Below are 13,779 nucleotides of genomic sequence, written 5' to 3'. Positions count from 1 at the left end.
GTCGGGATCTGACTTTGCTGGAGGGTCTGCACACAAATGACCTCTGATGTTCCTTGAGGTAGGACACGCGAAGACGTGCTATAAAGAGCGCGACAGGACGTAGTAGATCGTCCTCCTGAAGCATCTATATCTGTCTTGACATGTCTTCGACTCAGACCAAGCCTCTCGTCGTTATTTTCGGTGCCACTGGTGAGACCGGGCAATCCATCATCAACGGTCTCCTGCGCACCAATGCCTTCGTACGTCTATCTCACCTTTCAATCCCCACTTTTAAGCTAACACGACCTCCTCCCCCTCTCCCGTAGCGCGTCGCCGCCGTCACGCGCTCCCTCTTTAAGCCCGCCGTAGCTGAGCTCGCGGCCAAAGGCGTCGCTCTGCACAAGTTCGACCTCCTCGCCGCCGAGCAGGGGCGGCTGGACGAGTCCGCTTGGCAAGCGCGGCTCCAGGACATCCTCACCGGCGCCGACACCGTTATTGCGGTCGTCCATCCGTCGTGCATAGAGGTGCAGCGGAAGATCGCCGATGCAGCGAAGGCGGTGGGCGTCAAGCGCTTCGTGCCGAACGATTTTGGGACGAGCGCGCCCGCGGGGGTGCAAGGGCTGCATGACAGGGTAAGTGGAGCGCCGGACGAGTCATGCTTGTCCCTTAGTCGCTGACCCTGATTGTCCTAGAAACTAGCCATCCGGGAGTACATCCGCCAGATCGGCCTCGGCCACACCTTCATCGAGGTCGCTTGGTGGATGCAGTTCGCCGTCATCTACCCGGTGCACTACACTGGCATCGACTCGAGCATGTCACGACACGTCATTGGCGAGGGCAAGACGCGATTCGCCGTCACCGACCTCTTCCACATAGGCGACTATGTCGCGCACGTCATCCGGGACGACCGGACGCTGAATCAGACGGTCTTCATCTGGGAGGACGAGATCACGCAGCAGCAGGCCTGGGAGTTGGCGGTGAAGAAGCTTGGCGAAGATATCTTGAAGACGAAGATCGAGGTATGTCATCTTCCGCTCTCTTCTCTGATAGAGGAGCGACTCACGAAACACCTCACAGCACCCAGAAGCGGACTTCCTGAAGGCTCTTGACGCTGCACGGGCGGCCGGCTCTGAACAAATCGTCCAACGCTACGTGCACGAATACTGGTACAGCATGCATATTCGGGGCGACAACGTCGTGGAGAAGGCGAAGGCACTGGGCGCGCTGGACTTCAAGGAGCTGTATCCTAACGTGCAGACGCCAAGTTTCAAGGAGTTTGTGAAGGGGGTATACGCGAGTGAGAATCCGTATGTGCCGCATGGAGACGCGTACGAGTGAACGATAGCAGTTCCCGTTACGAGCCTAACACAGTCGCACGACTTGCTGTACTACATAGGACGATGCACGGAGTCTTTTCTTTAGGATAGAGATCGTCCAGAATTTGTACGCGCCATCAACATATACGCTAACTTACCCTGCGCAGGTACTAGTTCCATGCAGTAAACGTCGTCTTCGTGAGCCTCTGATCCCTCTACGGCGTCCGACTCTGGATTGGCACCCTCATGCCAGCTTTGTGGTAATAGGCGTTAGTGTCAAATAAGCGTCAATAAGGTTCAACAGGTCTCCATCATTTTCCTCTTACGGTCATCAAGTCGTCTTCCTTGTCCGTTTTGAGAACAAGCCTGTCCGTGCTCCAGCCGGCCATCGCAGCCTAGCAACGCGTATTTGCATCGCGAGAGCAGGGCAGCTAGCTGATTCGAACGCAGATGGCGGAACCCTCGAGCCTGCGTCCGAGATACAACCCAACTCCATGCTCTCCGTCGGCGAAAGATTGTCTTCGAGATAAATCGGGCCAGACTTGGACTCCCCTGCTGTCTTGCCCTGCCGGATATCCCCAAGAACTGGTGAGCTCTAAGAACCATCTGGCTCACATCCATCTCATAACAGAGCAACGCCAGTTCGAAACATCCCTAGAACAGATGGTACACCACCCAGAGTATAACTCTACGCTGATCCTGCGATCGGAATGCTTGTCTGACAAGAAAGATGATTTTCCTGAAGGAATACCGGCGCTCGAGGACCTGACTCCTACGCGATGCATCCGCAGGAAACTGCTCCCCAGGCGACCTGGGAGGGACTCCGCCTTGGAGCAGTATTGTACCTTCTATCGCTTGCCCACGGACCACGCGCCCTCTGTCCTCGTCCTCACGCCCATCGTCCCTGACGGTGAATCCCTGCCTTACTACCATCCGGCTGTTCGCCATCTTGCATTCCGCTATATCGCGCCCACTGCCGAAAACGAAGAAGCGACCCTCCGCCTCGAGATCGTTCCACTACCGGAAACGCCTACGGATGTCAGCTCTCGCCTGTACCGCACCGGCCTTGCGCTCCTCGAGACCGCGCACCGCTACGGCTGGGGCGCGCTGACGCAGTACAAGAAGCGGGTGCATCACGACTGCCTCGTCCCGCGGGAGCCGTATCAGGATCTGTATCTCGTCATGAGGGAGCGCCATCGACATCTGGTGGATGAGTGGCAGGAGAGCACGGATCCGCTGAAGCATGTGTTCGAGGTAGGTTGGTTTGCAAGAATTGAGGTGGACAAGACAATATTGAACGACGCCGTAGGATATAGGAATCGCGACGTATCTGATGCTTCTGTGGAAGTATACGTACGCCGAGGACGCACACGGAGACTCGTCGACGCCGTTAGCAGACGAATCACTACGCGAGGAGCCGTGGAAGAAATGGCCGCGACCGCCCGGCGGATTCGTCGATCTCGGGTATGCTGAACTCCTCAAAGCCCGAACCCTCCGCTAACACTGCACTCACAGCTGCGGCAACGGGCTCCTCACCCACATCCTCGCCAGCGAAGGCTACGCCGGCCACGGCTTCGACGTCCGCGCGCGCACCTCCTGGTCGCACTACCCGTCCGCCACGCAAGCCCGCCTGCGCGTGCACGCCTTCGATCCCACTGCCACCACCACTGCCACCCCTAGCACCCTCCTCCCTCCCCACGCCTTCCTCATCGGCAACCACGCGGACGAGCTCACGCCCTGGATCCCCGTGCTCGCCACGCTCCACGCCGCCTCCGGTTACCTCTCCATCCCCTGCTGCGCCTGGGCCTTCGACACCAAGTACCAGCGCTCGCGCTGGGCGCCGTATCCCACGCCCGACGGCTTCGTCGAGGGTCTGAACCTCGGCGGCGGAGGCGCCGTCGCCAGCGGGTACTCGATGTACCGCGTCTGGCTGGCGAGCCTGAGCCTGCACTGCGGCTGGGAGGTCGAGACGGAGGCACTAAGGATACCAAGCACGCGGAATTGGGCGATCGTCGGTGAGCTATGTGGAGCGCCGCGATCTGGTGTGCGAGCTGACGGATGTTTTTCAGGGCGTAAACGAGTTGCTGAGAAGATCGAGGAGGGTAGAGACAACGCGGCGCGCATCGTGGAGGAAGTTCGCTCAAGGGGTTCTTTCGCGGCGAGGAGACCCGAAGGAAAGGCCGGAGAGCATTAGACGTATACTTGCGGTCGCGCCCTCAAACCAGGTCTTTCATCTGATCCTACGCAGATGTCCTCACATTCTGCATGACAAGACACGTGTTGCTCGACTACTAAAACATGGTCAATCGAATCGGTAAAGTATCGCAACGAAATCGAAAGCGGTCCAAGAATCATCAAAGAGTGAAAAGCTCTACTTCACTACCCTCCTCGCCGTCCCAATCGTCGTGTTGTTCACCTTCGTCGCGAACCGCAGACTCGTCAGCGTCTCGCCAAGATGCGCCGCCAGCGGGGACACGTTCACGATCATCTGAAGACGTAGATTAGCATGTTGATCTCTTCGTCTATCAAGACGACGCAAAGCTTACGAGGGTCTTCGAGTTCCCGCCGAGCGAGTTTTGCAAGAGGTACGTCAATTTCGAGTTCCGGTACGGGATATGGCGCTCCCCACTGGCGCCTCGCTCGCCAAGCGCGGCAATTACGTCGCCGAGCGCACTCAGAGACTTGTTAATAGCCTAGCCCAAGCGCGTCAGCACACGGAAAGGTACTCATAACGACGTCGTGACACACCTGCGTCTCCTTCAACCGCACATTCACCCCATTCACCAATCCCGCCTCGCCGACACCCGAGTGCGCGAGCCGCTCGCTGCCCGCAAGGTCGACCAGATGAAGGGCACCGATGCGCGTCTCGCCACCACCTCCGACACTCCCCACGCTGCCAGCCCGCGACTGAGGCTCGCCTGGCGGGGTGGTAGATCCAGTGGGTGCAGACAAGGTCGAGCCGCCTCTCCTGCCGACGACCTTGACGGTGAAGACGGCGTGACTTCGGCTGGATCGCGAGTTGGCCATGGTCGCAGCAACGGATCGGCGGGCGGCCGCACGAGCGAGCAACCCACGAACTGCTGCAGGCGAGGGGAGAGGGAGAGTAGTGACACCTGAGGACGAGATGAATACGCCAGGGAGAGTCAGAGGGTTGCGAACTGCGAACCTGTTACATGTGTCTGCCCCGTCCTGGGATCATGCTTGATAGAGTGCTTTTCCTTCTGCTCTCCCTTCTTGTCCTGGCCCCAGTTGTCATTCTTGAGGTCGTTCTTATCAACAGGGGCAAGCAGATCATGTATGGTCTCGTTGTACTACAAGCGCAGATCAGTATACGATCAGGACTTGATGCAAGGCGAACACTCACGATCTCCAAAAACCTCCCCTCAAACTCCCACTCCCAGCCCTGTCCCTTCAAACCCTCTGCAGTCTCAAACAGCGCGTCGACCGCGCGCGGAATGAGGCCTCGGGTGGCCGGCGTAGGACCACCTTCCATTGTGAACTAGGAAGCCGCTTGTCACTATTTCCCAAACAACAGACACAGACTGTCACAACTCACCGACTTCCCGCTTCCCGTCTGGCCGTACGCGAATACGCAGACGTTGAAACCATCGACCGCGCTCTGCGTCAAGTCCGCCACGTCCGCAAAGATGTCCTCCTGCGTCGACGAGGGTCCGAACACGCGATCGAAGGCGAACTGATGCGACTCGGGGCGCGACTGTCCAGTCGCAGACTCCCCGGGCGCACGCACAGTAAGCTGTCGAGGCACCTCAAAGAAGTTCGTTGCAGATCCCGAGGGCGGCAGGCCGGAGTCTGATGCCGCCGAAGAGGACCCGCCCACCGTAGGATCGTCAGGAAAGGCCATCTCCGCGACGTCGCCCTCGTTCTCGCCCAGTGGTGGTCTTACGCGGCAGAAGACGCGGATGTTCCCCTTCAGCTCCTGAATCTCGTTGTGCATCCGCCGGCGGATCTCCTCGTGCTTGACCGCCTCCGCCTTCAAGCGCGCGACCTCCGCGCGCAGGTCCTCGTTCTCCTTCGCGACGTTCTCCTTGCCCGTGGTGACCGCCTCGAGCTGCGACGCGAGCGCCTCGCAGCGCGCCTCGAGCGCGGCCTTCTGCGCCTGGAGCGTGAGCTGCGCGGTGCTCCCCGCGCTCACCGCCGCCCTCAGCTCCGTCGCCTCGCCCCGCGCGCGCTCCAGGTCCGCGCGCGCGATCCGCAGGTCCTCGCCGAGCTCCCGCAGCTCGCGATCGCGCCGCCGCCCGTCCGCCTCGAGCTCCTCCCGCTCGCGCGCCCACGCGCGCCGCCCGTCCGCGAGCTCGTCCTGCGCGGCGGCGAGCGCGCGCCGGCCCGCCAGGTGCTCCTCGCGCTGGGCGACGAGCGTGGACTGGATCGCGGCGGCCTTGGCGCGCTCGGCGTCCATGTCGGCGGCGAGCGCGTGCGCCTCGAGGGTCTCGAGACGCGAGTGGAGGACGGAGAGGCGGTGGGTGGAGGGGGGTTGGGCGGTGGAGGAGGATGCAGAGGGTGGCTTGCGGGTGGTGGAGACGTTGAAGCCCGGGCGGGAGGGTGGCTTGACGGACGAGGCACCTGCGGGTGGGGCGCTCGTGCCTCGGGTCGAGCGGCCGAGGTTCGTCGATCGGGAGGGTGCGGGCCCGCGGGGCACGGTAAGCTTGGGGCGGACATTGTTGGATTGCGCGAGGCTGCCACCGGACACCGAGCGTGTGGTGGGTCGGGCGAGCGTGTTGTTCGTCGAGCGCGATGGTTGAAGTGGCTTCGCGCGTCCTATGCCGATCGCGGGCAGCTTGCGCGGTTGGTCGCGCGCCTCGTCCTCGTCTTCATCGTCGTCGACGGCTTTGCGCTTGCGGCTGGCAGGCGCTGCCTGTTCCTGTTGCATATCGGCGGCGGCGCGTTTGCGCGTCGTGATCGTTGGCGGCACCGCCGTCGGGGAGGATTGCAGGCGTGGTAGGCGAGACATGGTTCTTCTGTATCGTTTTGTAGGTGCACGGCGTGAGCAACGGTAGCCCTCGCTTCGGCGTCGTCGACGACGGTGGCGGAGCGATGGTGGACGGCGTTGACGTTGATGGCAAGTGTGACCAGACGTGATGTTGTGTCACACGGGCGCGTCGCGTTAGGCGGGTGCTCGCCTCTTGTCGCAGTCGATGCAGATGCAGCAGCAGGCCTTCTCGACTGCTGGGATCCCGTCCTTATCGCCCGCACCTGTCAACGGCTGCTCGATCGCGTCTCCCCGCCTAAGGATGAGGCTGCTCACGTCGGTTGGGCGGGGTCGGTGCACGTGCGCGGGCGGGCGACGTCGACGTCATGCGGGTGAGTGGGATCCGCGCGCGGCCTGCCTTTGTACGCTGGCCGCTCCGTCGACCCTTGCCTCGCGCGGGCGCTTCTGCCAGGGCTCGGGCAGGGTCTGGCTTGGCTTGGTCACGGTTGAATTTCCTTTTCGAGCGAGTTTTTGGTGTGAACGCAAGTCCAAAAAATGCTACATACAACTCGCGAACCGCTGCGATTTGCGCCCTCGGACAAAGCGGGTTCGATAGAGGGCGAAAATACAAGGTCCTCTGTGCTCTCCTCGTCCTCGTATCCGCCCTCCCTCGTCCTCTATTCCCTCCCCATCCCGCCGATCCCATTCCCGATCCACTGTGACCGTTACTATTATCTCCGGCCGCACTCGTGTTCGAACCGCTCGCGCTCTCGACTTGCTACAAGCGGGGGGTGGTAGCACGCACTCGGTTCGACAACATGCCTTTCCGTCCCATCTTCAGCACCTCTCTCCTCTGTCCTACGATTTTTTCTCCCTCTCTTCCCTCTTTTGGACAGGTCTTGGCTGCCCTCCCAGAACTCAGTCAAGCCAGACAACTCACCAGACGTGCAAGCATCAAATACGTAGTCGTCTGCGGCTGCGGACTTCCTTGACCGAGTTACGGACTTTGCTTGCCAAGTTACGTCAAACAAGAACTAGGATGTCACAATGTTGCTTCACTGCGGGTTTCAGGCTCGGTCTTGCAATCAGCACAAAGCAAAGAGACATTTGGAGGCTCAAGGGTATGAGATGGCAGTGCTGCAAGCTTTGTCGACAAGCTCAGCAAGAATCCATTGCATCCAAGTGTGTACAGAGGTAGAAGCTATGCAAGAAGATGCGTATAGACTATTCGTGGGGAGACCTCAATTTGCTCAGAAGGATTGGCACACGAATGAGGGGATAGGGGGGCTCAGAACACGGAGCTACATCGCTCCACAGCCTGCAGACACCGGGTAAGTGCTATACTCGCTCTCAAAGCACAGTGCACGCACCTAGCAGATATGCCATCAATTCATGCACCCGGGATGGGAGCGCGGGCCGAAGTCTTCGGGTGGGAGTACGGCCTTTGAGCAAGTCATCGGCACAGCTTGCGTTAGTGAGAGGGACAAGGCTAAGGAGAATTCGAGGTGGAGGAGGCCTGAGCAAGAGCGAGAAGTGTTGTGGTGAATGGCCAGTGGAAGGGTGGAGGAACGGGAAAGCGCAACAGCGAGCAGGAGCGAAAGCGCGACAGCGAGCCGGATGGTGGGAGCAGGAAGCGAGATGGTGGGTGCGGGAAGCAAGTCGTGGGATGGCGCGATGGTGGAAACGTGTGATGTGGTGTGCGGCGGTGAGGCATGGTGCGGAGGTTGCGTAATGAGCTCGAACGGGTCAATTGACTCGGAAGGCCAGACAAATCGGAGCGTGGGCGGAGGAGCGGCTGGAAAGGAGGGAGTGAACAGCCTTCGAGGAGGACACAGTTGATCACTGAGCAAGTCGGAGGGCCCCGCTGCTCACTGACATCGCCGCACTAGCAGATTCCGCAAGCGCCCGAACATGAATCACGCACGGTGAGCGAGACAGGGTATATTACGAGTACTTCTAAAATCATAGCACGTATCGTATTAGCCTGCTCGGCGGACGGCGATACATTGCCTCATCGCCTAGGCGGTACTGGGAAATAGATATGTTGCGAGAGAAGACGGGAGTGAATCGAGTGACCCACAGACAATGAAAGCATCTGCGTGGGAGGGGTGGAATGAGAGAAGACGCGAGTCACGGTACGGGATCAGGCAACATGGGGCGGGGATTTGCGGAGGGCAGACATGCGACAGGTCGACAAGTCGTCATTGCACGCGGAGAGCCTCTCCGACGACCCTGAGACGTTTTGGGAACAATAGCGGTGCTCGAACATGTCGAGCGCTGGGTCAAGCTCGCGGGATGGAATGCAAGAAGTCAACACTTTGGCTTCATGGAAGGGAATATGAGCGGAAATTGCAGGAATGGGTAGATGTGTGAGAGGGGAACGCGCCCGCGGCACGAGAGAACAAGGGGAGAGGCACCTCGAGGAACGACGCCGCCGAAGGTGACGGTCGGGATCAACAAGCGCTCGCCGCTTCGCCCCGCCCCGCCGGTTCTCGGCAATTGCCGATCGCTCTTGTCCCCCGCGTCCGTCTCGATACCCATCCATCGCCAGAGTTCCCTGCACGTGCGACGATGGGAGGCGCGTCGTCGGGGTGATCGACGCATATCTTGCGCGAACGACAAAGGGGGCACGAAGGGGGCACGCCCGGTGTAGCCAGGACGTGTAATGGACACGTCGGCGCTAGGATGCATGCACGATGGATGCGACGCGTCAACGTCGGGAACCCCTCCCCCTTCATCTCAGACGCCTATAGACAGGGTATCTACCTCTCGAGTGCATTCCCCTCCAACACCAACCACCTCAACAGTTACCTATATCATTCCCCCCACACACGCGAGATCTCATACCGCGTCACCCCCGCACTTTTGCTCAGATCGACATCAGTGTACCCCCTTCCCAACCCCTCATAACCTATTTACCGCTCCCCGCGCGCTGAGTTGCCTCGAAGCATTCGATATACACCATCCACAGATGCCATCCCCAACCCCCCCACTCCCCCGCATACCGGCACGACGATATTCGCCTACTGAGCATCCAGATGCTGACATACTAATACAGACCTGCGGAATACTGATCCGCGTTGACGAACGCCGCGTTGCGCTCGAGCTCGGCCGGACACACTCGCCTTGCCGGGGAGATGCATTCGCCGCCCACCCCTGCCCAATCTGCCTCCCGCAACATGTCCACAGTATCGCAAACACGTGCTACGTTGTCGCGCTGGTGCTCGTGGAAGTTCGGGGTGGTGGAGGCACGGCTTCGACGCGCTGGATTTGGCGCAGCTCAAGGCCTGCCAAATGGAGATCCAGCGTGATCGCGCGATGTTCGACATTTTCCTGACTTTCCTGCGCCGCCCTCGACCTCTCGACACTGTCACGCGTCACGTACCCCCCTCGTGTACTCGCTAGGTACGCTACTTTGCTTTGCTTTTGACGCTCAGCTCAAGGAGAACAGCACAGAACAACTCGCACTCGCAATGGCCCACCGCGCAAGAACGACCGCCCGTCTTTCCACCCCTACCTTCCGACGCTCCGGCGACGGCTTCCCGTGCCCGAACACGTACGTACAATGCACTTTCCACCGCGTTCTCGCTGACATTCCCGCAGGGAAAGGCGGAAGATGGTACGCGCGCGAAACGCGCTTATTCCCCCCCAATCTTCCGCTTCTCCATGGCAGAACTCGGGTGCGCCCCACCGAGGTCTTCGCGGAGTGATGGCGGAACATGGGCTGGAAGTTTTGGCGGGGCCCGGGCGCGGCGTCTACCCGGAGCGCGATGTATATAAGGTGACTGCTCTAGCCGTTTGATTCAGCAGTCTACCTTTCCCTCCTCCCCTCCAATCTCCTTCTCCTCTATTCTAGCTTACTTATCATCAAAGGTTTTGAAGTCTGTGCGCTTTTCTTACCCTCCGTCTTCCGGCTGTTCCTCATCCACCTCCAGTTGTTTGGTCTCGTCCTCTCCTTCGATTTTGTAAGTCAATCCCTTATTCACTCATCTACCCGTTACTGATATCCTACTCTACTCAGATCGCCTCCACGAGACGAATATTGCTACTAGCGAGTCCCCGTCCTGGCCCTTCTACCTCCGCGTTGCTGATCCCTTCGCAGCTTCCTTCCTTCTCCCACCACCACCACCACAGCAAGTCATTGGCACGCACGCGCACCATCAATCGACACCAAACGCACTCTCGTGCGTGCTACGCTGTACACGATCGTTGGGCTGGCCTCGAGTGCGTCGCTTGCCGCGTCTTCGGGGTGCATATTGACTGACGTTTCGCAGTGATGGCGCTCCTCGTCGTCCTCGTTCGGCCCCAACGATTTCCTCCCCGCCCTCGGTGATGATGACCTCACCTGCCTCACGCTGCTTGCTCGGCGACGACGTGCAAGCCCTCGTCGCCGTCTTCGACCTGCTCAAAAGCAGATTTGCCGCGGGCGTCATCCACGCGTACGTCGACGCCTTTGTCTCCCAGATCTCGCCGTCGAGAGCGCAACATTCTATGCCGAAATAACGCTAACCAACGCCCTGCGCCGCCGTCGCACAGCCCACCCTCGACGTTGTCCTCACCCCACCTCAATAACCCATACCTACCCACTCGCCGCGCCCCGTGTCTCGCCCTCACCCTTCAATGCGGCCGCCGAACCACCCCTCCCTATTACCTGGAATTTCCGTAGGCACGGCTCCCCTGCCCGCTGACCAACGCACCTGCCGAACGAAGACCCCACCGGCATCCATCCAGAGCCCCCCAGTCTGCCGGTAACGTACGCGCAATTTTCGATGGTACGTCCTCCTCTTGTCAAAAAACCTGTTCGCACTCACCTCGACGCCGCAGTTCCTCATCGAGTGCGGGGGTGCGTCGCTTTTCTCGGGTGATCTAAGAGGGGTGATGTACGCTTGCGGCAATGCGCGAGTCGTGTAATGGGGTGCGCTACCCCTTCCGTATGGACCTTCCCCGTTGACCACTCCCCCCTCCCCTACCTGAAAATGCGTGCTGACGCCTTTTGAGACGATTTTTCGCTGTTTCCGAACCGCCGGAGGCACGCGCGCACCCTCTAGACGAGGTATGCGATGAGGGTGGGGCACCCTCTCCCCGCGTCACCCCTTGTCGCCCTTACCCACGACGGTCGTCGAGCAGCGGTGCGAGGTCTGGGTCCCTGTGTGACCGGTGAGTCAGATGCCTCGTAAATACATTCGCTCACCATCGCCGAAGGCACGCGCGTGCTCGCGTAGAAGAGTGATGCGAAAGGGGGTGGGGGCCCATCCCCTCCCTTCCCCCTTGTCGAACCGGGGCAGGGGGAGCTATCCCCCATCGCGTTCAGGTGAGTATACATCAGAAGCCTTCCCCTATCACTCCCCCACACCCCCCTCCCCCTTGTCTCGACCCCTTCCCTGTCACGAAGGCGTACTGATTTTGTTTGTAGACGATTTTTCTCGACCCCCCTAACCGCCGGAGGCCTGTGTGCGCCCCCTCGGCGAGTTGGTGCGATGAAGGAGGGGGTCCTCCCACCCCACCCCCTCCGTGAGGTGCGCTTGGTCCCCTCCCCCTTCGCAGTTCAATGCTGATAGATTGACTTTAGCCCCTCCCCCTCGTCTTGGCGTCGCCCGTGAGGGTCACGGGGAGGTTGCGAAGGGGTTACGCACCCCCTTTCTGCGTCGAGGAAGGCTCGAAGACGAGGGGAGGCGCGTTGGTGAGTCTCATTCACGGCAGGGTCAACGGCTGTCGACACGGGGGGTGTCCCTTGTCCCGATACCAAAGCCCCCCTTCGTCCTGCGCCGCCCCCCTCGGCGAGTTGATGCGAAGGGGGAGGGGGTCCTCCCTCCCCCCTCTCCAATCTCGCAAGGTACGCTTCGCACCCGCCCCCTCGCACTTCGATATTGATGGATTCATTTCAGCCTACCTACCCTCCCCTTCCCTTTGTCTCGCCGCGACGACGTCGAGGGGCGTGCACCCCTCGCTTACGTCCATAAAGGACTTGAAGGGGGGAGGGGAGGGGAGGAGTATCGGTAAGTGGTCTCGGTGAAGGGGTCCTTGACAAGCGGGGCATCCTTTCTGCCCGTCGGTAGCACCCCCTCGTCGTGCACCACCGCTCCCTCCCGCCTCATACGACGAGTTGAAGCGCGCTGACAACTTTTGTCGGGTTCTTTTCGTCTGGAGGCATGCCTCGTGCCCTCGGCGAGCGAGTGCGACGAGGGTGAGCTGCCCTTCCCACCCCCACGCATATCCCCACCCCTCAACGCTACGAAGGTGCGATAGGGGGTGGGAGCATCGAGTCATCGCAGAGGTAGGATTTCTCGAGCTCCCTTGCAGCTCCGATTAACTAACACTGTTACAGATCTCCTGATGATATTCCCTCCCCACCTCCCCCCTTCGCTATCCACGAAGGTGGGGAACTCGGATCGGGCGAGAGGGTGGCCCGAAGGCGCTGAGCGCACCTTCGCTGCGAGAATCGAGGGGGAAGCATAAGACGAGGGGAAGACTCGGGGTGTGGGAGGGATCCCTTCCCCTTCGTTCTCGGGTGCACCCGCTCGAGGGTGGGGTCGCTTTTCCGGGTGCGTGGTGTGGGTAAGCACTCCCCTTCTTCGTGTAGCTACAGGTTCGATGCTCGAGTAGACGAGGTGTCAGTAGATACCAAATTCAAGACGTCTTTGCCTCATTTCTCGTCCCCTTCCCGCGTGCTCGCGCAACACAGAAATGAGTGCGCTACGTGGCGTGAATCCAGGTCGTGTCATAAGTTCAACTCGGTAAGCCACAAACTCGACTCGGGGTTCAGCTCGTCGGGTCCCTACCTTCGAGCCCCTCCCCTTCCCTCGCTCGACTTGAGCCCCCACCCCTTCGAAAGGGAATCAGACTCGATTAAGCCATCTCGTCCGCCTGCGCTCATCCTCGCGACGAAGTTCACGCTCGACAATGGACATGCTCGTGACTTTGTTCGTGCACCCGACTGCCCTTCGGATGCCTTCACTTTCCGCCTCCCTTCTCTCATATCTCGAAATCACGTATGGTCGTCGTAGGAAATGATGATAGATTCCGATTCCTGAGAGTGCGAGGATCCCCCTCGTCAAGTCCCTTCCTTCCTCCTCGCGTGTTCATCCCCTCCCCCTTCTCGAGGTCAGCCCCTCCCATCCCCCTCACTGACTCCGGCATCGCGCGTTCGTGGTTTCAAGAAAGTCATTTTCATTGAAGTAACTACATATGTACAGCGTGCTACTTACGTACGACGCGCTACCTACCCTGTCTCCCCCTCCCCGTTCCCCTCCCCCTCCCCTACACCCCCGCGCGTCGCCACCCGCACGTAGGCGCAGCCCCTCGCGAGCTGTCTCTCGAAGGGCATGCCCCCCTCCCCCCTTCCCACCTCCTTCTCCCCCCTCCCCTCCTTCTCCCCCCTCCCCCCCTTCTCCCCCCTCCCCCCCTTCTCCCCCCTCCTCCCCCCACCCCCTCCCGCGCGCACCAACGGACTCCACCCAAATTCGTCGCAGGGATGTCGGACGCCATCGAAGCGGACCCGCCCCCCTCGTTCTCGCCCAGCGGCGGCCGCGGATGTTCCCCTTCAGCTCCTGAATCTCG

General features: G+C 60.4%; 5 protein-coding genes across 5 annotated transcripts; 4 read left to right on the top strand and 1 right to left on the bottom strand.

The window, feature by feature from the left end:
- Positions 1-66: 66 nt before the first annotated feature.
- Positions 67-1,501, top strand: SCHCODRAFT_02570968 (NAD(P)-binding protein). Its single transcript, XM_050343836.1, has 4 exons — positions 67-239; positions 306-611; positions 672-998; positions 1,057-1,501. Exons 1-4 carry the CDS (start codon positions 141-143, stop codon positions 1,315-1,317), a joined length of 993 nt encoding a protein of 330 aa, XP_050200836.1. The 5' UTR covers positions 67-140; the 3' UTR covers positions 1,318-1,501.
- Positions 1,502-1,628: 127 nt separating this feature from the next.
- Positions 1,629-3,489, top strand: SCHCODRAFT_02570965 (DUF1613-domain-containing protein; the record flags this gene model as incomplete). Its single annotated transcript, XM_003032997.3, has 5 exons — positions 1,629-1,883; positions 1,938-2,549; positions 2,605-2,759; positions 2,811-3,310; positions 3,365-3,489. Exons 1-5 carry the CDS (start codon positions 1,746-1,748, stop codon positions 3,487-3,489), a joined length of 1,530 nt encoding a protein of 509 aa, XP_003033043.2. The 5' UTR covers positions 1,629-1,745.
- SCHCODRAFT_02617151 (kinesin-domain-containing protein) lies at positions 3,180-6,529 on the bottom strand. Its single transcript, XM_050344789.1, has 7 exons — positions 4,852-6,529; positions 4,660-4,794; positions 4,462-4,606; positions 4,044-4,408; positions 3,842-3,988; positions 3,366-3,783; positions 3,180-3,311 (listed from the first exon to the last, which is right to left on the bottom strand). Exons 1-6 carry the CDS (start codon positions 6,262-6,264, stop codon positions 3,667-3,669), a joined length of 2,322 nt encoding a protein of 773 aa, XP_050200835.1. The 5' UTR covers positions 6,265-6,529; the 3' UTR covers positions 3,180-3,311; positions 3,366-3,666.
- Positions 6,530-9,280: 2,751 nt separating this feature from the next.
- Positions 9,281-9,627, top strand: SCHCODRAFT_02617149 (uncharacterized protein). Its single transcript, XM_050344788.1, has 2 exons — positions 9,281-9,423; positions 9,456-9,627. The coding sequence occupies exons 1-2, from the start codon at positions 9,360-9,362 to the stop codon at positions 9,557-9,559; spliced, it is 168 nt and encodes a 55-aa protein (XP_050200834.1). The 5' UTR covers positions 9,281-9,359; the 3' UTR covers positions 9,560-9,627.
- A 68-nt stretch (positions 9,628-9,695) lies between these two features.
- Positions 9,696-12,874, top strand: SCHCODRAFT_01147558 (uncharacterized protein; the record flags this gene model as incomplete). The annotated part of the gene is made up of 13 exons (XM_003032996.3): positions 9,696-9,778; positions 9,826-9,902; positions 10,030-10,187; positions 10,244-10,446; positions 10,497-10,661; positions 11,047-11,065; positions 11,445-11,533; positions 11,636-11,738; positions 11,792-11,902; positions 11,971-12,055; positions 12,108-12,218; positions 12,279-12,459; positions 12,548-12,874. The coding sequence occupies 13 exons, from the start codon at positions 9,696-9,698 to the stop codon at positions 12,639-12,641; spliced, it is 1,479 nt and encodes a 492-aa protein (XP_003033042.2). The 3' UTR covers positions 12,642-12,874.
- Between the last annotated feature and the right edge of the window lie 905 nt (positions 12,875-13,779).

This window comes from Schizophyllum commune, assembly GCF_000143185.2.
Source record: "Schizophyllum commune H4-8 unplaced genomic scaffold SCHCOscaffold_4, whole genome shotgun sequence".
NCBI lineage: Eukaryota > Fungi > Basidiomycota > Agaricomycetes > Agaricales > Schizophyllaceae > Schizophyllum > Schizophyllum commune.
This window is presented reverse-complemented; position numbering and strand designations above follow the sequence as displayed.

Excerpts from the sequence above, each read along its gene's own strand:
- SCHCODRAFT_02617149 (XM_050344788.1), top strand. The coding sequence starts at position 9,360 with ATGCATTCGCCGCCCACCCCTGCCCAATCTGCCTCCCGCAACATGTCC. Across the intron at positions 9,424-9,455 it reads GTCCACAGTATCGCAAACAC|TTCGGGGTGGTGGAGGCACG; the intron begins GTGCTACGTTGT and ends TGCTCGTGGAAG.
- SCHCODRAFT_02570968 (XM_050343836.1), top strand. The coding sequence starts at position 141 with ATGTCTTCGACTCAGACCAAGCCTCTCGTCGTTATTTTCGGTGCCACT. Across the intron at positions 240-305 it reads TCCTGCGCACCAATGCCTTC|CGCGTCGCCGCCGTCACGCG; the intron begins GTACGTCTATCT and ends CCTCTCCCGTAG. Across the intron at positions 612-671 it reads TGCAAGGGCTGCATGACAGG|AAACTAGCCATCCGGGAGTA; the intron begins GTAAGTGGAGCG and ends TGATTGTCCTAG.
- SCHCODRAFT_02617151 (XM_050344789.1), bottom strand. The coding sequence starts at position 6,264 with ATGTCTCGCCTACCACGCCTGCAATCCTCCCCGACGGCGGTGCCGCCA. Across the intron at positions 4,795-4,851 it reads AGACGGGAAGCGGGAAGTCG|TTCACAATGGAAGGTGGTCC; the intron begins GTGAGTTGTGAC and ends GCGGCTTCCTAG. Across the intron at positions 3,989-4,043 it reads TGCGGTTGAAGGAGACGCAG|GCTATTAACAAGTCTCTGAG; the intron begins GTGTGTCACGAC and ends CGCTTGGGCTAG.